We start from the raw sequence: 23,007 nt of genomic DNA, 5'->3' as shown, positions 1-23,007 counted from the left end.
CAAACAAAAGGAAAAAGATGGCTTCCTGCAGCATTGTGTTGATGGCACTTGTCTGCTTGCTCTGCTTGAGCAATGCCCATAGGGTCCTCAAAGTTGAGAACCCAAGTGGGCATGAAATGAGAATGAGAATGGAAAAGCCCATGGGCCAAGGCATTGGCATTGGAATTGGTGAAGGCAGTGATGGCGAAGGATTTGGAGAGGGCTAGGGTGTTGGCAGAGGCTCTAGCAGCGGTGTAGGCAGTGATAGCAAAGGGTTTGGAGAGGGCTATGGCAAAGGCATTGGTGAAGGCGGCGATAGGAAAGGATTCAGAGAGGGCTACGGCAAAGGCATTGGCAAAGGCAGCGATGGGAAAGGATTCAGAGAGGGCTACGGGCAAAGGCATTGGTGATGGCAGTGATGGTGAAGGGATTGGAGAGGGTTATGGTGTTGGCAGAGGCTCTGGCAAAGGTGTTGGGTATGGAAAAGGCATTGGTGAAGGTAGTGGAAGAGGCAATGGTATTGGCATTGGCTGAAGTTCCACAGATGGTGGATATGGAGAAGGTAGAGGAGTTGGTATTGGAACTGGGCATGGTGGATATGAGACTGAACACGGTCCATGGAGAGGAAGACCTGGGTACGGACACAGCGCTGATAGCGGGGTAGGGTCCAGTTTTGGCATCGACATAGGGTCTGGTTATGGAAGCAATTGCGGTGGGGGCTTTTAAGTTCCTCTCCCGGGTTGCGGTTGTAGTTACGCAGGTGAGCCAGACCCGGATCGCTCAATTGATTGGAACCAAGTTTGCGAAGCATCTAGTTTCCCGAGTGCACCGGGCTGTGGCCGCCCGGATAGCTCACTCGATTGGTACCATATCTGCCACAGTTATGGCCTCGTCCACGGAGCAGGCCAGGGTGGACAAGGAGGACCAATGCCACCAGAATCATCATCCTACACAGCAAATGCTGCAAAGCTTCATAACTTGATAACTTTATGAAGTCCGTAAAATAAAAGCTTAAGAAAATAAGATACTCAAAAGGGACCATACACATACTATTCTAATGAAATCTCTGCTCACTCTATCATGTTTTGCTTGATTGAATTTACAACATACAATCACAGACGACGCGTATAAGACAAGGATATTTGATCAAACCGGGCAAAAACTAGCCCCGATGGTACATCCATCACCTTGATAACACCAGTAAGAAGCCTCATTGTCAAGTTACATTTGATTCTTTGAACACACCCCTAATTTTTGTAAAAATATTACTGCCTAATTAAACAACTAGCTCACATCATTGATCATTAGTCAGTGATATATACTGATTTCATATATGTAGCTATCACATCAAATGTTTACATTCTAACTACTGCAATATCGTGTCATGCATTGTTACATCCTGCGAGTATTGTATGACCTCAAGTATTTTTCGTACTGCATATGGAGGGAAGCAAAATCTGCACAATTTCCTTTTCTAATACTTTCTTATTCAATCGGATCCCAGATTCTTAGTCATGCGATTTTTTCGTTACCATCTTTGTTGATCAACGCTTCATTCCCTTCTAGCTGGCATTGAAGCGGATCTTGGAATACCTTCTGTTTGAATAGTCAATGTAACTGATTGAGAAGAAACAGAAGCCGATGGTCGAAGAAGGGGTGTACCTGGCCTACTTGAGGTTTGGTTACCAACTGGGCAAGTACTGGACACAGAACAAAAAACCGGTTGCAACTCAATTCCATTATGCGTATTAGCATCATCCGCAGGGTAATCGATCATTTGATGATCATCTTCCTCAAGTGATGCTACTGTGCTTGTTTCTGTGCGTATGGTTGAATCATCGGTGTATATGCCTAGCCTTCTTTTCCTCCTAGCTGCCTTTCCCCATCCATGAATTGTTTCTCTTATCCGTTGTGGGATTATTGCAGCCTTATAATTCGTTCCCATCTGAAAATAAACGTAAAATACAAATACATAAGTCAGAGTTTCAGTCGATGGCATATATGCATAATGTATGTATATCTGGCTGTACCTGAGTAACCAAGGCATACAGTGGCAAGGTGCTGTAGCTGCACAGGAACTGCCCGGCAAACCTATAAAATAATTACATTAATAAACGACCAGTGATTGACAACATACATTATATGGTAGGTTGACATAACCAATCAAATCGGTTGCATACCCTAAAATCAGCCTTATATACACGAGCCAATGCCTTCGGATAAAGCAAGAATTATACCCAAATTGCCACTGTAATCAAATAACCAAGAAATTTAGTGGCCGTAAACAACCGAACAAGTTGTTTTCAACTTGCAACACTCCACGGTGAGTACAAATTTAGTCATGGAAAAGGAATTACCCAAAACCAAAAGAATGAAGCCAATTCAAATGCATTCTGCAAAATGAGAACAGACGGAACAGAGGAAAAAAAAAAAAAAACACATGTCCATTAGTTTTATAATTGTGATTTGTGAGTACAAGTCGCCAAAGAACGTAATGATACAATAATAAAAGAAACGCAAGGCATCGCGATAACCATTGTAAACCTGGAATAAACAAAAATGGATCAAGGTCAACAAAAGTTCGGGCTTCTTGAACCAGAAAAGATCATCCCGAGGCCTCAGCTTTGCTCCTCCATGGGATCCAGTTATACCAGCATTCTCCAATGCTAGGGTTGCAATAATATGCTGCAGCTTCATTCCCACAAGAAGAACTAGCTGCATAGGAAGTTAGGAACTTACAATAAAAATCACATTACACGAGAAGCACACAACTAACATATTTGAGAAACAGGTTTATTGTCAGGAAATTCACTACTGTTATAGCCCCACCATGTGGATATAATATCTCAAGGTGTGATGTGTTCTTTCGTGGTCAATGGCCAGTTGATAGGTCCCAAGTTCAAATTCCCTCCCCCATAGTTCATAACTGATTAAAAGGAAGAGGTGATGTGTGCTTCTACAAACGTCTGTTTTCCGATTCAAATTTTTGGTAGCTTCTTAGAGATCATCAATTTTAGCATATAGGTGACAACCCAAAACTGAAAAGGAGATGAGTAAACTTTGTACTTACCGTAATTGGAATGATTGCAATCCAGAAATAAAGATTAGACCCTGTCATAGGTCACAGAAAACAGCCACATTTTTTAGCTTTCAAGACCGATCATCACTATAAGTTTATGATCCCCCAACTGGCAGTTAGAGTAACAAAGTAACAAAATAACGAAACACGCAAGCTACAATTATTACTGAAGGTGAATACAGATAAGTCCTCTAGAGAGCGAATATCCAAATTAAAAAAATTAAATAAACACTGTTTTGTAGCATATTCATGCTTAGAACTACTAATTCCCTGCATTTCATATTCCATTGCACGCATACCTTTTACATTAAACAGCATGAAGGCAACAACAAATCCCCAGAGTGTGGCACTGCAAAAGATTTGAGAAAAAGCATTTAGATGTTCTCTGTGGAATTCAACTATCCAAACCGTAAGCAGTAATAACATCCAATAACAGATGTTAGTGATCAGCAGAATTTGAATTAGGTAAAAGTTTGACTTGAACACTTCTTGTTATTATTGTTGTTACCATTCTCCTCTTGTTGCACCTGACCAGGCACACAGTTATCCAACTCCAAACCCAATAAGATTTATAACGCATTGCAACTGTACAATGAAGGCTGATGGATTGTTTGGAAGTATTGAGATCATACACAACTACAGTTTTCCATAACAAAGTGGCAATCAGAACGGAGAACACGTGCAAATATGCTGTCAACAACATTTATTCTCACAACCTCAGGTGTCAAAGATTCTTCTAACTGATTTATTCAACACTCTGTGACAAATGAGAAGGAAAGAAGCGCCTTGAACTATATCACTACAACCTTTTTCTAGGAGTTTTGGGCTTCTAAAATTAGCAGTTGGTATGAAAAATCAACGACTGCCATTTGAATTAACAGTCTCGGAAACTTTTTTTGTTTTCTTTCTGTTCAAAAATGAAGGCACGTGGTCTGGTTCAAACACCAGACCAGCCCTTGGAGCATGTATGGAAATACCATTAAGCTACAAGAGAGACAACACCATGACATATGTCAACACTGGATAAGGAATTTCCTCAAATATTTGCGCAACAAAATATAATTTCACAAATTCCATAGTATTAACTTACAAGTTACGAGAGAAACAACACCACCGCATTTGAACAATACTAACAATAAATAGTTGCAGTCATGCTAACAATCATTCATTACAGAAGAAACTTAAAACTTACCTCACACCAACGATCCTTTGGAATTCCTCTTCCATAGACCGAATCATATAGCTGTGAAAATCATACTTTGGTGAAAGGTTGTGATTCTGGCATGAGTGAGAGAAAGGAAGAGTAAAAATTCAGTTAACAGTAGTTAATATCGGCATCCCCAACATATTAACAGGCAAGCAGAAAGATACTAATGGTATTAGATTACCTAAGCATACATATAATAAGAAAAAACAGCAAAGAGTAACCAATTTTACAATATTCTACATACAACATACAAACAATTTCTACCGAAAAAATAAAAGATCGCCGATGTTAGAATCTTCTAGACACCATGGGTCCTGGCACATGTCATGCATTTGATATAAAAATAAACACAGTTGAATCCCTCAAAAAAGAACATTTTAAAAGTTGTTTATTCAGTTAACGTTATGAGTTCGTCGTATCATTATTTGTTAATTGTTATAAAACATGCAGAAGCTCAGTTACTAGGCATAGCAATGCAAGTTCATATTAGCAGTAAGTTTGAAGGCATATAGTGAAAACCAACCATATCATTAAGGGCTAACAGCAAATATTATACTGAACAAAATACAAATAAAAGAAAAAAAAAATGTCGAAGACTCATTATACAATTCTGGTGAATGAGAATACTAGATACCGTGATGAAGCCCTTGCGGAGTGTTAAATAGTCAGCACGAACCACTGAATTCCCAAATTGCCGAAAGAAACATCTCTGTACAGCAAAACATTCAACTATTAAAAAACCTTGAATTAAAGCAGCTGCTTTCAAATACCTTGAACACAAAGAAACCTAAATGATAATCATATAAAAGGAAGAAAGCAGCCATCGGATTTCATTTTTTTTCTCTTGGTTTTGGGCACAAAAATATAGCAATTTCAGGGAAACTCAATGTGGGCTTGTTATGCTTTCAAACATTAAAAGGATTCATCAATAAGAAATTAAGAATGTAAAACATAAAAAAAAAAATAGAGGTACCTATGTATTTAAGTAAGAAAAGAGAGTTGCACCTACCACCCAGATAAAAATGTTATTCCTGACAACAGGAGTTGATGGATTTACAAAGCTAGACTGCCTTCGCATTGTCATCTGCCGTGTGATCTCTGCTACAGAGTATATCTCCAGTCATCTCATAGGGAATTTGAAAATCTACTCCACAGGGTTCATAAAAGTTCAAGCACCCAAACACTCAGTCTCGTACTCTCTCTCTCTCTCTCTCTCTCAATAAGGGGACCAATAAGCTGATCTGTATATAATTCTACTAACGCAATGTCACAGCTTACCAGTCAATGAATCATGTCGGTCCATGTGAGCCTCCTCCTCCCATGCTCTCCAGCTGTGAATCTGGTCACATTAACAGTAATCCATGACAAAAATAGTATTTCAATGTTATATTCTCATCTTGAGTTTCAGTAAATACCCACTATCATCAAGTCATCATGCATATAACACATTAGTGCACCAGAGAGAAGTAACAACTGAAGACCGATAAAATCCCCTTAAACCAGATAGATATTTAAGAGAAGGTATGCAAAATGTTGATGTAGATGTCCATATCAGTACATAATATAGATAAACACAATGCCTGAGATATGACACTCTAGATTCACGTCTCAGTTTGTGCTTAGCGTTGCTGTTAAATAAAAGGCTAACCACAAAGAACAAAGAATGCGAGCCTTTTCTCAAGGTAATAGTAGTCATAACTGATAGAGAGACATCAATTTAAAGAATACTGACACCAAACTTCTTATTGCTGATTTTATCAGTAAAAAAGTTCCAAGGGGAACTAGACACTTTCACCTTCTATGTTTACTTAATTTCATAGATTGGCCACCAAAAAATATGCAGTCTACTTTAGATAGCTTATCGGTAGTAACTACAGTATCCACTATCCAGAAGAAAAACAGTTTAACGGTAATGGCAGGTTTGAGGTTTCACTACTGTACCTAATATGGTCTGGGTGGAAAAGAAGAAGAAGTATTAGAACAACGAAGAAAATTCTAACCTTCACTATTGCCAGCAACATCGTTAAGCAGCTGTAGGATATATGTGTTATTGCCATGACAAAGATGAAGCGATGCAACTGCTCAAGGCCTTGATATGAAACAAATGGCTCATAACCCTGTTCAAACAAACGAATTTCCATTTTAACCAAGATTGTCCAGTAAGGCATAAATTCTAGTTTGTGGAAAATAAGACAGGAAGAAGTCCAAACTAATTTCCTTCAGCATTTCAATCATATTCAACAATTTCCAAGAACCAAGTGAATATGGTACACCAGAAAAAAGAACTCGTAGATGAAAAAAAAATGTAATTAGAAATTTAGAACAGAACTTTAGTTAACTGTTATACACGGATAAGTAACGCACCTCTTTGCAGGAATTACGATTCAGCTCATTTAACACTCTTCTGAATGAGTGAGGCAGAACACTAAACATCAACAGCTTACGTTTATTTTCAGTTTCTTCAGTAATCTCAGACCTAGAGCATGGAGAAAAACTGCTATTGTAGAACTTTGATGGAATGCAAATATTGGCTATCATGCTTGAGGTAGCCGTCAAAAGGAGAGAGATAAACCCAAGTAACATCAACTCTGGAGGCAGCAGGACAAGACATGAAAGTTTATAAGTGAGAAGTGTGATATGAAGTTATTTTGTTACATGTCTAGCCAGAAACACATCAAAAAGAATTTCTCAGATCATTGAGGAGGTTGAAACTGTGTTTAGGTCATATACCTTCTTTCATTTTCTCCACAGCTTCAAGTAAGGGCTTACGATTAGTTTTCCGCAACCACTGAAACCAACAGAACATACACACACACACACACACACACACACACACACACACACACAAAACAATTATATGTAAATGCTGTTCAAAATACGAACTCTCAAGTACAACATTTCATGCGTTTTAAGTTTGATTCGTAAATCAAGACAGAATAGAAAATTTTATGTCAACTAAGCTTCCTAATTCCACTCAAATATCCAATAGCTTAAGAAACAATAAAGAGAAACGAAGTTCTTGAAAACTGGTAGAGTATCACTTACATAGCTTAACCTATGGATTCCGCGCTCGACAAGCAAAGAAACAGCCACAAATATTGTCAACACAGTAGCAACAGACCATGTTGGAGTCAAGGCCAACGATCGCATTTCTTGTTGGTCTTCCGCCATTCTGAATTATTCTTCGAATCAAACACTATGTAAACTATTTCGAATGCACCCAGAAATGTAACTATTTCGAACCAAGATTACAAACAATAGCACACCAAAAACTACTCCAACCACATCATCGTACATACTATGAACAGAAATTCCCAATGCTTTTGATCTCTAACCGCACCAATGACGTTCACAAGGAAAATACAAAACATGGGTTCTCTGCATTTCTAACATTTAACCACAAAAATTCACTGCCAGAATCACAAATGTGAACATAAACTGTAAAAACTACGAAAAGGATCGGTAAAAAAACCTTTCAATTTTCCAGAAATGGAGAAAATACCAACTTGAATAATCAATACAAGATGAACTGATTAAGTAAACCTGAGAATAGCCAACTGGTTGCTTCTCAGTCCATTCCAAGTACCTCTTTGTTGCTAGTTTTACTCTTCAACTTGCAATCTCATTTTCCACCCACCAAAAGAGAAAAACCCAGAAAATGCACCAAAAAAGGAACAATCTTTCCTTCCTTTTTCCTGCAAATTACCAACTCTCTGTAAACTCTTGTGAGTTGTGACCAAGAACGCAACTTCCTCCAACCCTTCTGGCCTTTATCCTTCCTGGTAAATATTCAGGATCAGTGGGCCCAAAAGAAGACAACTTTTTTCTTACCACATTCAGCCTGGATCTCATTCAACACCCAAAACAGGGCAGATTCAAGGGATCATACAAAACCCAAAACTCACTGCTGATTGAAAGTTGCAAAACCCAAAATGTAATCCCTTTTTCTCGGTGGTTTCCTTGTGGAAATATGAGTGTTCTTGGGTTAAAAAAAAAAGATACAAAAACGTGGGATCAAAAATGGCGAAAAGAAATAACTTCCTGCTTTTTCTTCTTTTTTGGGTTTTTTTTTGTACTTTTTGATGGGCAACAACACCTAGTCTGAATCAAAAACAAAAAATGCCTGGACCTTCACCAGAAGAGATCTCACTCCCCACTCTCTTGTGTGTTTCTTTCTTTCTCTTGTCCTTTTGTGGACCAAAAACATTTAAAGTTGGAAAAAGTGTTTTGTGTATTGACATCTTTGTCCCTGGCAATTGTGTCATTAACTGATGTTACATGTCCATATTATTTGTAATGTTAAGTATCGAGGAGGACTGAAATGGTATTTCATGTGGTTAGGTTGACTGCGATGTAGTTTTCTAACCACTGTTGGCAGATTTTGCTTTTGTTGACAGCTGCTGCTACTACTAGAAGCTCTTTTGCCACGCCCGCCGATTGTATTTAAGTGGGGTGAGTTGGGTCCGCCTACAATGTTATGCACTATTTAGTAACATGACTTTTATGTCAAATTTAATTGTATTAATTTTCCGCAATATTTAATTGGTAATTTTTCAGACCACCCACTTCACTTCAATGTTACGTAGCGAGAAAGAAAATTGTGCACTTTCTTTATTTTTGTAAATAAATGCTTTCTTGATTTTTTCCATTTTTCCTAGCTATTTTGAACTCTCAACTTCTTCTAGAATGGGGGAGGAAATTTTTGATCTTTTGATAAGCAAGGGCAAAATGATATTTGTAGTAATATACTAATTTTACCACTTTCGTTCTTTCTTTCTGCACCCCTCAACTTATTTTGATCTCTTAATTTTTCTAATTTACTTCTCACCTTATTTTGATCTCTTCATTTTTCTAATTTATTCAATTTAAAAGCCAGAAAATATGTATTCTAAATGTCAAAATCGCTTTACAATAATGTTTGGAGATGTGATAATGTGGAAGGAAACTACATGAGAAAGATCTAAAATGGTGTAACCAGAGAGTATCATCAACAACCTAGCTAAAGGAAGCTTTATGGCTACTTTAATAAATAAAAAAAGCAAAAAAGAAACCTCCAACAGGCTGGCTAAATGTCTAGCTAGCTTAACATTTTGTACAGTAATTACCAAAATTTAGTCAGAATGAGAGAGAAAGTTAAATTTTCGGTAGACATTAAAAAACTATAAATTGCATTGTTTGTCGGCTTTAAGAGAAGAAAAAGGACTTGAGGTTGTTTTTTTTTTTTTAGTACATTGATATTCTTATATTAAAGAGAGGGAAATTTGGTTAAGCTATACAATGGGTAACCTAATTTAGTATCGAATTTGCCATTCACAAGATTTGAACCTAAAACCTCTCACTTCCAAATGAAGAGAAATAATACTAAATCGTAGTACTAGGTGGCAACTTAGGTTGTTAAGTTAAAAAAAAACATATATATATATATATATTAAAATATTTTAACTTAAGCTAAAATAGCTACTATTGTTGAAAGTGGCGGGTAGCCAAATTAACATTAAGGTCATTTGGCTAGCTACATAACAAAAATTTGACTAGTATTGTCGAAGATGTTCTAAGTAACTAGCCTTCATGCACACGTTTATGTGCGTGCAAAAGACATTTTTTGAACCACAACGTTCTACGATAGACTTACACATTTTAAATGTTTTTATATTAAAGAAAAACTATACAAAAAGAATTAATTATGCGTGCAGAAGGCATTTTTTGAACCACGGTATGTTATGATGGACTTACACGTTTTAAATGTATTTATATAATAAAAAATGTACAAAAATAATTAATTATTAAAAAAAAAATATTGTTTATATGACGAAAATACCCTTGCATTATTTTGGATTGTTTTTGAACTTTTTTGTTTTGAAGACATTTTTGTCCACTTCTTTTAGTGAAGCTTGTGATCCCAAGAACACTCTTCACTTTAATGTTGACTTTATATATAGAGATCAAGCGATTATTTAAGAACTAATCATATAATTATTTGAGATTGGTCCGATTAATTAAAGTCCATCTGCCCTTTTTTTCGTGTATAGTGTGTACCATCTGGTGCTCGTTAATTAAGATAGTGATGCTTAAACATCCACAATTATTTTTGTTCTGTGTGATAGCTTTTGCACTTTACAGATAGCGAGTGGTTCATAACTTGATATCATATTGGGACAACTTTAATTAAAAAGATTTAATTTCCCAAAATTAAGCTCATAGCCAATGAATTTGGCAAGTTGAATATAAAATATAAAAAAAATAAAGAATATAAGAAGGAAAATGAAAGGAATTTACGTATATATTTTATTTAATTTCCCAAGGTTCCAACAGGTAAATCACATGCATTATAGACATAATCGAGATTAGCAATGAATCTGAACGCAATATTTATTTCCCCATCTATGTTAAACAATACAGATTAATTAAAATAAAATAGTTTATCAAAGAGAGTGTCATGAATCATGACAGATGTGCAAGGATATGTTCCACAGATTACAATTAGTAGACTGTTAATGTAGGAGAGGAATCATTTCATTTGTTTTCTTCTCAATTTTTTGAGTTGTGACAAGATGCCAAGAGGACGTGGTAGTGTAATGTAATTTTGTAGGAAACAACTCAAAAAATTGAGAAGAAAACAACTCAAGATGCCAAGAGGACATTCTATATATACTAAAGCTCAGCAGATTGGCACTGTTCATTAACAGTGCCCATCCGGTTTTGTCCCTCACTTGCTGAGCAATTTTTTGCCCTTTTCTGGAATTGTGCAGTGAGTTGGCCATTTTGCCCTTTGCGCTTTCTGGTGCCGTTCTCCATCATCTGCGGTTCTTTGCTTTTCAAAACCCAAACACATTTTTTAATCATTTTTTCCCTAGAACAATTATTTTTATAATTTTTTTCCTTTTTTGCGCCACAAACTATGTGGTTGGATTTAACTACTGACAACTATAATCATTTGTTTTGTCCTGCAAGTCTATTTGTTTATCATTTTTTTGTCCAAAAACCAATGTGTTTATCCATGGGGTAAAACAATTGATGATTGTTTTGTTTATTATATATATAATTGTTTTTCTCAAAAACTCCCTCACTAGCTGTTGCAGCTCTCTTTGAAAGTGGGTTTTCCTTTTTATGCATGTTATTATTTTATTTCTCTCTCACTGTTTCTTATATCTACCTGTCCATTATCCGTGCTTTTTCCTCCTATCACTCTCGAGTCCAGTATTTAAAGCCTTTTCTGGGTGCTTTTGGTTTACATTATACCACGTGTTGATCATTCCTTTCCATTTGAGAGAGAGGCAGAGGAAAAGGGGGATGCCGTTGCCATTGCCTGGTGGTAGTAACGAAGGCCCATTCCTCAAAACAGAGATAATAAATGCAGAGTGGTAGAAATATATATATATATATATATATGTATTATCTATATACTAAAACCCGGTGGAAATTACTGTTCATTAACAGTGCTCCACCGGTTTTGCCCCTCTTTCTCTTCATGTTTTTTCAGCTTTAGTGGGGTTGAATGGTGAATTGGCCATTTTGCCCATCTCTCATTTTTCTTTCCGTCCGTGCGTGCGTGTTGTGTTTTCTAAGGTTCCAGCTTCTTCCACTTTTATCTGCTGCTGCGTGTTAGTTCCACGTGTTGGTCATCGGGATCATTTGGCCCGTAGTGTCAGGATTTCTATTTGCTTCCAGTGGCTTCCAATTGCTTTCATTTGCTTCATCTCTCCTGAAATGAAAAAAAAACCCTGCGTTCATCCAACCTTAGAATCCCGAAACCAAAATTCATCCAGATCGTTCCAATCTCCAACGGCATATCGAAATATCAAGTCGCTTGATTCTCTATCTAAAATACCCACTCATCGTTGCCTTATCTCTGATGATTCAATTGGCCGGCGACGGCTTCTAGGATTCTAGCTCGACTTCTCTTTCAAAACTCAGCTCGAGTGCTCGGGTATTTGTTTTTGGGTGGCTTTTGCTCCGCAAATACAACTTATGTTTAAATTTTGGTTTTTGGTTTTTTTTTTATTTTTAATTTTGACTGTTTTGTTTATGTGTTCAGATGCTCGATTTTCCTGCATGGCGATTTCTGCTGATGACCAGAGAACTAGACCTTGCTACTATAGGATTCCTGAGTAAATTTGGTTTTCGTTTGTTTGGAGATTTTGTTTCCAGTATCCGTTTTTCAACTGGTTGTGCATCTTTGTAAAGCTAGATCTGTAAACGTTTTTTCTGTTGTTTTGCATGGAACCAGAGCCTTTCCGTGCTCGAGCTCCACAGGTATGGCACCGCCCTTTTACATGTTTTTGCTTTGATTCCAGTTTTTTCCAAGGCTGACATGGCGATTCTCTGCGAGGATTGCAATGGGAGAAGGTGGCTGCTCTGTGATTTTTGCAAAGGGCAGAAAACGAATGTGAAATCCTAGACCAATCGAATCTACGGCCGATGCCCATCTTGCAGAATTGTGAGTTTTGAACTCCTCACAAGAGAAAGCCCAATAACTTTTTGTTTCTGAGGTTTGATTTTTATGGAATTTGAAGTGAAACATTTGGTGCTTAATTTTTAGGTTTTTTTAACATAAATTAATGTGTTATAGGCTATGTCAGAATAATGAAGGACCTAAGAGAGCTTTATTTGGAAGTAGAAGTCAAGGTAATTGTTTGCTCCCAATCCTCATCCTCTCTTCACGTTGTTTCTTTTTAAAGTAATTTTCCACCCCTTAAGCATGTAAAATTTTATTTTCTTCTTTTCTTGATGGATATGCTTTTGTTTGTAGGTTGATCCTGTTGTTTCATTTTGTGAAGCAGTGTAGCCTTTGTCAATAAAATGCTTTGCTGAAACATCCAATAAGAAGAATAAAATAACTATGGTAAGAAGCAACCTAATTTCAAAAATTTTATGTGATTCAGTTTTTAAATTATAATCTTCTAAAAACCTTTTGTAGATTGCTGAGCCATTGGAGAGAGGACTTGCTGAGGACATTGAGAATGTATATAAGCTACAATGTTCCTTTCTGCAATGCAGGTTGAGTATGATTTCCTAGATTTGATTTATGCCATCCATTGTGTTAAGTCGGTTAAATGTACTATTTGGCTTTTGGGGTTGAATAATGCGATCTGAATCTTGGGTTTAAATTTTTGTAGCCTTGAGTTGATCTTGATCCAGAGCTAATGCAAATGGATTTTTATTATTCCTGTATATAAATGATGGCTCTTGAATTTTTTTTTTTCATTTATTGATATCATAGTTTGCCATCGTCTGTCCAATTCATTCATGTAAAGTATTACTGCTAATTAATTACAACTGTATTAAAATTTTGTTTCAGTTGTAACCTTTTTTTTTTTTTTTTTTTTTTTTTTCCTGATGATCCAAATTGTTTTATATGCAGTGACTGCTTCAAGGAAAATGTGCTCTTATGGGATATTCTATGTTCAAGTAACTGTCAATGAGGAATACTAGACTAGCCATTTTTGTATATGAATGACAAGGCATTTCACAATGTCTTTTCTGTAAGTTACATAAACTTAGACAGCTTTATAAAAATATTTGCTCCATTTTCTACTTAATATTTATCTTAGTCTTTGGTTATTTATATGTTAAAAATATAGTCTATAGTTATATTTTCGCTTCCGCAACAACGTGCGGGTAAAATTTACTAGTAGTTTCCTAAAAATCACCATCTATGTTTATTTAATAAATTTCAGACTCTTGGTTTTCGTGCACTATTATTTTTTTTTAAATTCGTTATTGGTGATTTTTTAATTTAACGAAGATTTTTCATAGAGGACTAGAATGATTAATGGTGGACAATCTTATAGACCACTTCTATTGATTTTAAATTTCAAAGACCGAAGTGAGGATTTATGACAACTTTAGGAACCATTTTGGCTAAAATCATACATTTAGGATTAATGTAGAGACTTTTTTTATTAGGGAACTTTAACGAAAAACTCCTGGTACTGTTCACTTTAACGAAAAACCACATTTTTACACTAAAAAATCAATTATGGTACTATTTACTTTACCCTTTATTTTGTCATTTTCGTTAAAACTCAAAGTTTTCAAGTTATTTTCATTAGTTTTTATTTTATTTTATTATTTTATACCACATTGAGATATCATTTCATGTAGCAACATCTAATGAAATAAATTGATAAATTAATGTGACATGTACACATCATTTGTCACATCATATGGTATAGCAACATAACATAAAAATTAATCTCCTTAACATTTTTCTATATTTAACCGTAAATGGACAATTTATGAACTTTCAATGGAACTAAGCTGACTATGGAACGAGGGAGGTCCTATATACAAAGCCTCCTTATTACATCTGACTAAGGTTGTAATATTTCATAGTTGTCGGTGATATTTAACAAAGCTGATTTTGATATTGTCACCCTAGTGCATAAAATAGCACTGCTCCTTTTGACAAAATCAAGTGGAAAGCAGATGATGACGGCGACTGATTGTGTAATTTCATTCATTTTTCCGACGTCCCCACCATCAAGGAGGGATTGGCGCCCAAGTCAAACAATCGAGTCAAAGTCGTGTTTGGGATTTGACTCCGCCAAAACAATCTGTCGATGGTCTTTTCTTCCCTAATATATGCATGCATGCACGGATGCATGAATCATGAGTCATCAAACTTTTGCTTTGACATAGAATATGCGCGACACTTTTTAAAGGAACCCAAACCACTACGAAACTACGAGCCTCCGAGGGCCATGCAGACGCAGTGACCTACTCTACAGTAGAAAACTAGGAGAATATTGCTTTTGTTTGACCATAGATTATAGGAAACTCCAGAGTACGAGTGTTTTAAACAAAAATCTAACGATTAAGCTCTCAAAGTATGGGCACTACAGAGTACGTACGTATCTTGGAAAATCTCTTCTTTGGCATGCAGCAAGTTCTGGTATGTATCATAATTTTAACAAACGAAAAGAAGACAAGAAAAAGCTGATTACAAATTTTGATTCTTATCCTATATATGAGAATTTAAAAACAAGATTATAAATTGACAAGACGACTACATACACACGAAAAAATGTATCTTGCAAAACCTTCATTCCTATATTAATTTATAATGTCTATTTATAAAGACCTAATTCTAAACAAATACAAAAGGAACCAAAAATCCTAAGAAGCATGTCCAAGAGAAGTTGTAGTCTTTCAAAAAAAAAAAAAAAAAAAGAGAAGTTGTAAAACTGCTAAATTCTATTTAAAAGAGAAAAATCTAAAACATTCATCTCCAAGAGACTCCATAAAGGACTTTATATGGTAGTAATGTGAAGTCCAATGAATAGTTGCTCTTTAACTTTATAGAGTCATTGTTCATATGTTAAATGTTAAAAAATTAATAAAACTCAATGGTGGACCGGTAAACTATGGAGAAAAGGAAGAGAGAGATAAGATGATTTCAAAAAATGAGTGGGTTGAGTTTGAATTATAATAATAAAATACTTAAAATTTGTTAAAATAGAAAGTATTATTGGAAATGAATGTTAAATTGAGTAGCTAAAATTAAACTCTGAAAGTATTATTGCTAGCTTATTGTGAGACTAAAATCACCATTTTAGTGTAAATAATATCGTTTGTTAAAAAAAAAAAAAAACAAAAAACAAAAATTTAAAATTTAAAACTTTTCTTGGAAATGCTCTAACAGGAAAGCTTTCATAATCTTTATTATGCTATAAAACCTAGTACGTTAAATACTAAAAAAAATAAACCAAATTCTAACTTAGTAACTTTCCCAACATATAAACCAATAAAAGAGAACTTTTATGCAACGGGATGAGATAATACTTTGTGAGTATCCCAACTTAATTTGCATTGTTACATAACATAAATCATATGTGACATATGTAATTGATTTGAGATACTATCACATTGAAGTTTTGAGTGTTTTATGTTTCATAAAGTTTAAATGATTATTAGGTCACGTTCTACTGATATTTTTTTTATGAAGTCAATTTTCTCACAGTTCCAAGTTCCAACTAACGAAAATTATGAATTTCAAATTGGTTCGTTCTGAAAAACGCGTTTGTTTGTTAGGGTGGGTGGACTAGAGAGAGTAAATGCACTTTGAACTTGATTTGCATTGTTACCAGCTGTTGCCACTTGGCCCAACGTATTAACTTACCTATTTGCTATCAAATACAAGGATATAATAGCACCCAATAATTAGCAGCTTGAATTAGTAATATGTTCTAGAACATAGTTAAACATGATTAAATTGGTAACACTAACAAAATAAGAAGGTATTATATCAATATTCATCTTGATACTATGACGCTCAAAACCGTCCCATGAGGATTCCGTCTTAGGAGAAGAATTCAACTACAACTAGAACGTTATTGTCGCATTATTCTAATTCAATCAAGTACGTACTTCTAATTTTTCAAACAAGAATGCCAGATTAATTTGAGAAGTGACCAATACGCTGATATGCCATATAGATGGCTTCGTTCTTGGCCCTAGGTCCAAACTAGCACTGATAAATGCTTCAGTCAAAGATATTCCGTTGAGCTGTTTGATTTAGGAAGCTCTCACACACCACGTAATTGATGGAGGAGTCTTTTGTGCTTGTGCGCGCAGTACCAAAGGAATAACGTGATCCACTGTGGTGCGATACCGAACCAAGACATTAGTCGTACGCATGATTATCCAAATCTTGTGGATATGTATGTCAACAGAAATAAACCAAGGAAAAAGAAAAGTACGTTCACTCTCACTCACATGACATACCACCTACCAAACTGATATATACATACGTACACCACATAAAACCATGTTTTGACTTTAAATTTCGTGGCTTCCATGAAGTTTCTTTCTTCCCATCAGCCTCCGCATTGGTAGGGATGGAGATTTGGCAAGAGATTTATCTATTACTTAAAGACGACGGCCGCGGCCAATGGCCGGCATCCTCAACGCCAACCGATTAGTTGAGTTCGTACTGCTCTTCCTAAAGTTTTAGAACATGTCCTAAATTGAAACCATCATTCCCCATTGATACCAAAAATAAATAAGAACCGGAATTTCCCAATTGCAACCCTAAAGGGAGCCTACCATTACAATGACAAGTAACTGTTATGGCGGTTTTGGTCGCAACACACCATGTGTTTCAGCCTTAGATATATGGCCTTGCACGAGCCCTACATGGGAGAGTGACCAATAATAGATTGATTGAAAATCGCTTTCGCTTCGCTGTGTCGGGATTATTAAAGGTCATTTGGTACTCAAACTTGAAACTATGTCGGGTGATTATTAAGGGTCGTTTGGTACTCAACTTGAAATTATGTCGAGATTATTAAAGGTCGTTTGGTACTCAATTTGAAACTAATTTACATAACTAAATTACATAATACTCATGGTTTTCAGAAACAAAAACTAATTTACCCCTCTGCCAGTCGTGGAGGACCATCTTTGCTGCAGTCATCAAGTCGGGTTCACCGCCCTAGAAGCACACCAGCCAAAAAACTTAGTAGACACGTTACCAGATCTCTTGGTCAGTCCATTTTAGGCCGGTCCCTTAGTCAGTCCATTTTAGGCTGGCCTGGAGACTAGCTTGGGCTGGGTGCCAGTCTATTCCATGGGCTAGAGTGGATTGGCTGAGTCCCAGCCTGTTTTTTCCACCGAGTGCTGGCCTCTTTTGCTTCCGGTGGAAGTGCTCTAAAGAACGCAATTTCCCTGCTGGATTTGGTCTGTTCCATTGGTTCATATGCTCAAAACCACAGCTTCACAAAGCCGAGGGACCAACATTGGCAAAAGACAAATTCCTAAGGGGATAATAACACACTTTATGATCTTCAAAACTCACATAACACGTCTAAAATGGTTAGCAGACGGTACATGTAATGAATAATATGAATTCCTAAAGGCATAAAGGTTAGCAGACGGTACATGTAATGAATAATATGAATTCAACTAATATCCAAGAACTGAAATTAACTTTGTCAGCATAAATACATGTATGAAAATAGTTTTACTCTCCAAATCAATGAAAAAGAGAAATACCAACCTGGACAACCACATCAGAAGAGTCTATCACTTTGTAGAGCTCACCCCAAATACGTTTACTTTGGCCTTCTCAAACATTGTATGCCTAGCCAGGTCCCTAAATCCATCCACTTCACTACCTTCTACAACACTGTCATCAGCATGCTTCTCCTGAAACACATCTACAGAGTTGTGAACAAGATTAGATGCAGAACAATTTAAAAGTGGAAATACAAAAACGACCAAAATTTTAATACTAACACATACCATACCAGACACAAAGAAAATGCATAACATTAACTAGCATTTTTTGCTTGCAAATGCTCCAGAGTAAAGCGTAAACAAAAATACTAACCAAATAATCAAGCAATAGAACGAAATGGTTATTGCAACTGGTCAAGAGCATATAAAATCTATAGAAAGAAATAATTACCCTGAGAACCATCAGCCTTCTTGGCTAAAGACTCATAATCTGCTGCAAGGAGCTTTGGGCGTTTCCTCTTTGTCTTACGTCCAAATACATCAGAAAATGTCTCTCTCTCTAGAAGATGAACTCTGGTTTGCTTCAGAGATTAAATCATGAATATAGGTCAGAATACAACAACTAACTATGCCATCAGCCAAAAAATAAACACATGCTATCTTCTTCGTCTCTTTTTAATGAAGTACGGAATGCCAATTTAGGAAAAATGCAACTAAAAATCCTCCATTGATTGAATCAAAATCATGAGCATATGGGTACCATTGCACCTATAAAATGATTACGACTTAAACAAGTCAAAGGGAAGAAATATCTAAAACACAACTGACTTAACAGATCATATTTGACCTTAAGCAACCGTGTGAAGGTGCACACAAAAAAGAAATGAAACAAAAGACAATCAGTCGAGATATAAGTAAAAAGTGATTCTACTCACACCCATAAAACCAGCATGCTGCATGCCTTCTGAAAGCGATAAACAGATAAAATTCTAGAGTTTACAAAAGCAGCATACCTTCTGATGGTCATTCACGAGGGACAATGGTAAATGCTTCCCCCTTAAAATAACATTGTAGTTACTCGAAACCGTCCTACTGTGCTCCTCGGGGAAAATGTCAAGCTCCTGCTGAGTTGAAATCCGAGTATTCTCTAAAAATTCAATAAACAATCAAATCTGTTCATTAACAAAACAAATTCACCAGCTTCTTCGATAATCAATTACAAGCGAAACGGACAAAATTCATTGAATTGCTGCAAAGTTTTAATCTTTTACACTACGTCCTTATCTAGACTACAAAATGGACATATTCCAATACATACGCATACGTATACGGTGTAATTATACGTATACAGTGTATTCATGTGTATGTATATATCGAACCAGGGGAGACCAGGGTGGATACGAGTGTTAGGAAGCTCACCGGAACTCGTTCCTCAGGACCTTTCACTTGCTGTTACGCTTGGGCCTGGTGTTGTACATCTTGAGGCGGCGGACGGTGGCGCCGGTACGCGCATCCTTGTTCTTGGCCTTGGCATCGGAACGGTTCGCGTCAAGAGAGTGCTTTGGCTTGCCGGAGACGTACACTTTCCTCTCCGTCTTCTTCACCATCTTTGCGGTGGCTGCTTGGTTGCCGTGAAAGTGAGGGAAAATTGACGAGGTTTTGTTTTGTGCAAAACCCCGGGATTTAAAAGTAACGTTGTGTGATGGACCGGACTAACAAAGCGAAATTAGCCCAATTGTCTGTGGGCTTTATTTTTGAAGCGGCCCAATAACGTTGGGGGTTATACATCACACAACGAGAATTGAGAACACGCGACTCGAGAATTTATCATTTCCAAGAGGGAAATTTTATTTAAACTCATATAACCTATTTCTACACCTAATTTACTCTTTGCACTCATTTGATTTTTAACTAAACTATTAATATCTTTTTAAACCCCCATTTACTACCTAATATACCCTATAAACCCAATTCAATATGTGGATTTATTTTTACACCCATTTGATTTTTAACTCTATTTGCTGGAACGAATTACAAAAGGATGATCGAACTGCTTCACATTGTAGACTACTACAAGGGGGTGGAAAAGATTGCATAAGGGAAAGGCCTCGATATTTCATTTTGTTGGAGCAATGGTTCAATGAAGATGAGGAAAAGAAGAAGGCAAAGAGAGAAAAGAAAGAAGGTAACGAAACCAAGTCGAACTCAAAAGCAAAGAATGTGGCTTCTAGTCTCAATGATGATTCTTATTTTTGGGTGCACGTTTCATATGGAGGAACATCATTGCCGATATGGCATCCATCAATCCATCATCATAGACAACGGCCCGCAATTCGTAGACAAAGATTTGGCGAAGTTCTTCCATAAATATGGCATCAAGCAGAACATATCCATGTTAAGGTATCTCCAAGGTAATGGGCAGGCTGAAGCATCCAACAAGACCATTTGCGATTGCCTTAAGAAATCCTTCTCCGACAAAAAGGGAAAATGACCAGACGAACTTCCCAGATATTTATGGGCATATCACACAACCAAACGATGAGTAACCGGTGAGACTCTTTTCTCTTTAGTATTTGGTTAATAAGCAATCATTCATCCCAATGTCATCGTGCCAAATATTGGCACTCTACCGTCAAGCATCGAGTAGAATGGAAATGAGATTGCCACATATCTAGATCTGGCAAAGGAGAAACGCGAGAAGGTCATCACCCGCATCGCAGCCTACCAGCAGCAGCTCATCTCTAGCTACAACAGAAAAGCAAAGATTCGGCAATTCCAGCCTGGAGATCTAGTCCTAAGAAAAGCCTTCATCACTGCCCGTAGAGAAAGCCACAAAATGATGGAACGCCTACAATCTAAGGAAGTACCATGCATGACCTCCTACTACATCAAAGCCCGAAGACTCAAGCAGCTCAACGAGCACCACCTTGCAAGCCAAGGACTATCCAGTTGTTATGCAATCTCTACCTTACAGCTAAGTTTTCATTCATTTCACTCATTTTTCAATGAGGAATTCAGAAGTAATCTACAACTTGGCTCGGCTACATGCTTACAACAACTTATCACTCCTGCACTTCAAAAGAAGACCGTATCCTTTTTAGGGACTTATCGCAAAAATTGCACCCCCTTGGGGACCAACCATCCTCTTTAGTATGAGAGGGTAAACCAATCCCTCGACACCCATCTGGGTCTGCTCTCTAGTGTGAGAGGATAAACTAATTGTTATCTAGTGTGAGAGGGTAAAAAAATTCTCCGACACCCACATAAGTTTGCTCTCCAATGCGGAAGGATAAACTTTACACTCCAAATATCCAGATGTGGATGAGTTTGGCTGCCCTGGTATAACTAGGTGCACGATGGTTTGCGTCGAGATTCCTAGAAGTAGCCACAATGGACTTTCTCAAGGATTAGCTAACTGAAGGATTTTGGGTCTCTTGGCCTAATTCGTGGGAAACCATGCCTCATAGACGGATGAGGCACATTACGCAGTACACCCTATGGACGGCTACCCTGGAACCCTAAAACTGCTACCGAGTGCACTAAGGTAGCCTACGGTTTTCAAAAGACTGCCTACATCTTACCCTTCAAGCAGTAAGCCGCGCTAAACTTATACAACCGCACATTTTTGTGAAAGGTTAAACAAGTTAGTGTGCATATACGAAGCTTTATCCACTACCGGCATGCTACGCAGTCAATAAGCTTCACCTCTGCCAAGCGCTGAATGATCATTTAGATCTACACTAATTCCTAAAATGTTATGATACTTGTTACGCAACCCACATAATTGGTTACATAAAAAGCAAGGAGTTCTCTCGGACCTTTGTTTACGAAATTCCATACAACCACGTACTTTTGATACGAAAGGTTAGCGGATTTCATAACCCAAAAATCTTTCATATGTTGTGATGCAAGCCACACAACTCAAAGGATTGAAGAAACCCAAGGTTAACAGCCAAGTGGTCACGCGGACTCGTCTGCTTCTGTAAGTAAGGCGTCCAACTGCCGACCCAATGGCTAATAACTTTGCAAAAGTTTTACACCAACACCTATGGCTGCATAGGCTATGCGAGCTTGTCTGCTTATAGAAAAGCAGCACGCTTGTCGCTGACCCAAAAATCAAAGGTTGGGTGTAAACAAAAGAAGTGAAGATGAAGAAAAGCGAAGGAAGCAAGTTTATTAAATTTTCTAGCAAAATTGATAAACAAATAGCAAGGGCCGAAGGAGTTCAAGCAAAGCAAAAAGCAACAAGGAAAACAAAGAAAATCCTAAAGGCTACTTAGAAGACTACTCTTCAGCAGCTTGGACATCCCACGACTACTCGATCAACACACCTTCAGCAACCGCAATGCTATTAACAACAACATCATCTAGTGTAGGCTTGACAATTCCTGACACGACCCGATAACCCGACATGACACGACACGAAATTAACAGGTGTTCGGGTCGACACGATAACGAATCTGGTTGTTATCGGGTAACCCGATCAGCACCTGTTAAGATAACGGGCTAGTTTGGTTAAAGGTTAACGGTTATTTTAACTCTGAAAAATCACGATTTAACGGTTATTTTAACTTCGATTTTGATGATTTTTTACAACCACACTCCTTGACCTTATACGAATACAATGAATGAACTCGATCTTCAATTTAAAATATTTACACTAGTGGATACCACAAAATTATATGTTATACTTAATGAAAGTATGAATAAACACTTAAGTGTTAGTGAATTTATTGTTTTGATGGGATACGCATTCTACGAAACTAGTTTCAACGATCCAACT

The 23,007-nt window shown here is 36.9% G+C and overlaps 1 protein-coding gene and 2 long non-coding RNA genes across 5 annotated transcripts; 1 reads left to right on the top strand and 2 right to left on the bottom strand.

Moving 5' to 3' along the window:
* Positions 1-1,037: 1,037 nt before the first annotated feature.
* LOC137715301 (MLO-like protein 11) lies at positions 1,038-8,415 on the bottom strand. Of its 3 annotated transcripts, none has more exons than XM_068454578.1 (16): positions 7,809-8,415; positions 7,311-7,651; positions 6,996-7,053; positions 6,630-6,853; positions 6,266-6,382; positions 5,544-5,604; positions 5,275-5,363; positions 4,900-4,974; positions 4,251-4,336; positions 3,358-3,407; positions 3,050-3,090; positions 2,524-2,694; positions 2,337-2,372; positions 2,160-2,227; positions 2,010-2,070; positions 1,038-1,924 (listed from the first exon to the last, which is right to left on the bottom strand). In XM_068454578.1, exons 2-16 carry the CDS (start codon positions 7,434-7,436, stop codon positions 1,532-1,534), a joined length of 1,656 nt encoding a protein of 551 aa, XP_068310679.1. In that variant the 5' UTR covers positions 7,437-7,651; positions 7,809-8,415; the 3' UTR covers positions 1,038-1,531. The 3 variants fall into 3 exon arrangements, with proteins under 3 accessions (XP_068310679.1, XP_068310681.1, XP_068310680.1); XM_068454580.1 differs by having other exon boundaries at positions 7,311-7,437; XM_068454579.1 differs by having other exon boundaries at positions 7,311-7,437; positions 7,852-8,415.
* A 3,316-nt stretch (positions 8,416-11,731) lies between these two features.
* LOC137714230 (uncharacterized) lies at positions 11,732-13,783 on the top strand. Its single transcript, XR_011065421.1, has 6 exons — positions 11,732-12,192; positions 12,301-12,702; positions 12,835-12,890; positions 13,015-13,107; positions 13,183-13,262; positions 13,627-13,783. It is a non-coding gene; the product is annotated as an uncharacterized lncRNA (long non-coding RNA).
* Positions 13,784-18,204: 4,421 nt separating this feature from the next.
* LOC137714216 (uncharacterized) lies at positions 18,205-19,860 on the bottom strand. The gene is made up of 4 exons (XR_011065414.1): positions 19,644-19,860; positions 19,238-19,371; positions 18,676-18,805; positions 18,205-18,424 (listed from the first exon to the last, which is right to left on the bottom strand). It is a non-coding gene; the product is annotated as an uncharacterized lncRNA (long non-coding RNA).
* Between the last annotated feature and the right edge of the window lie 3,147 nt (positions 19,861-23,007).

The sequence above is a fragment of the Pyrus communis genome, chromosome 14, assembly GCF_963583255.1.
Source record: "Pyrus communis chromosome 14, drPyrComm1.1, whole genome shotgun sequence".
Lineage (NCBI taxonomy): Eukaryota > Viridiplantae > Streptophyta > Magnoliopsida > Rosales > Rosaceae > Pyrus > Pyrus communis.
This window is presented reverse-complemented; position numbering and strand designations above follow the sequence as displayed.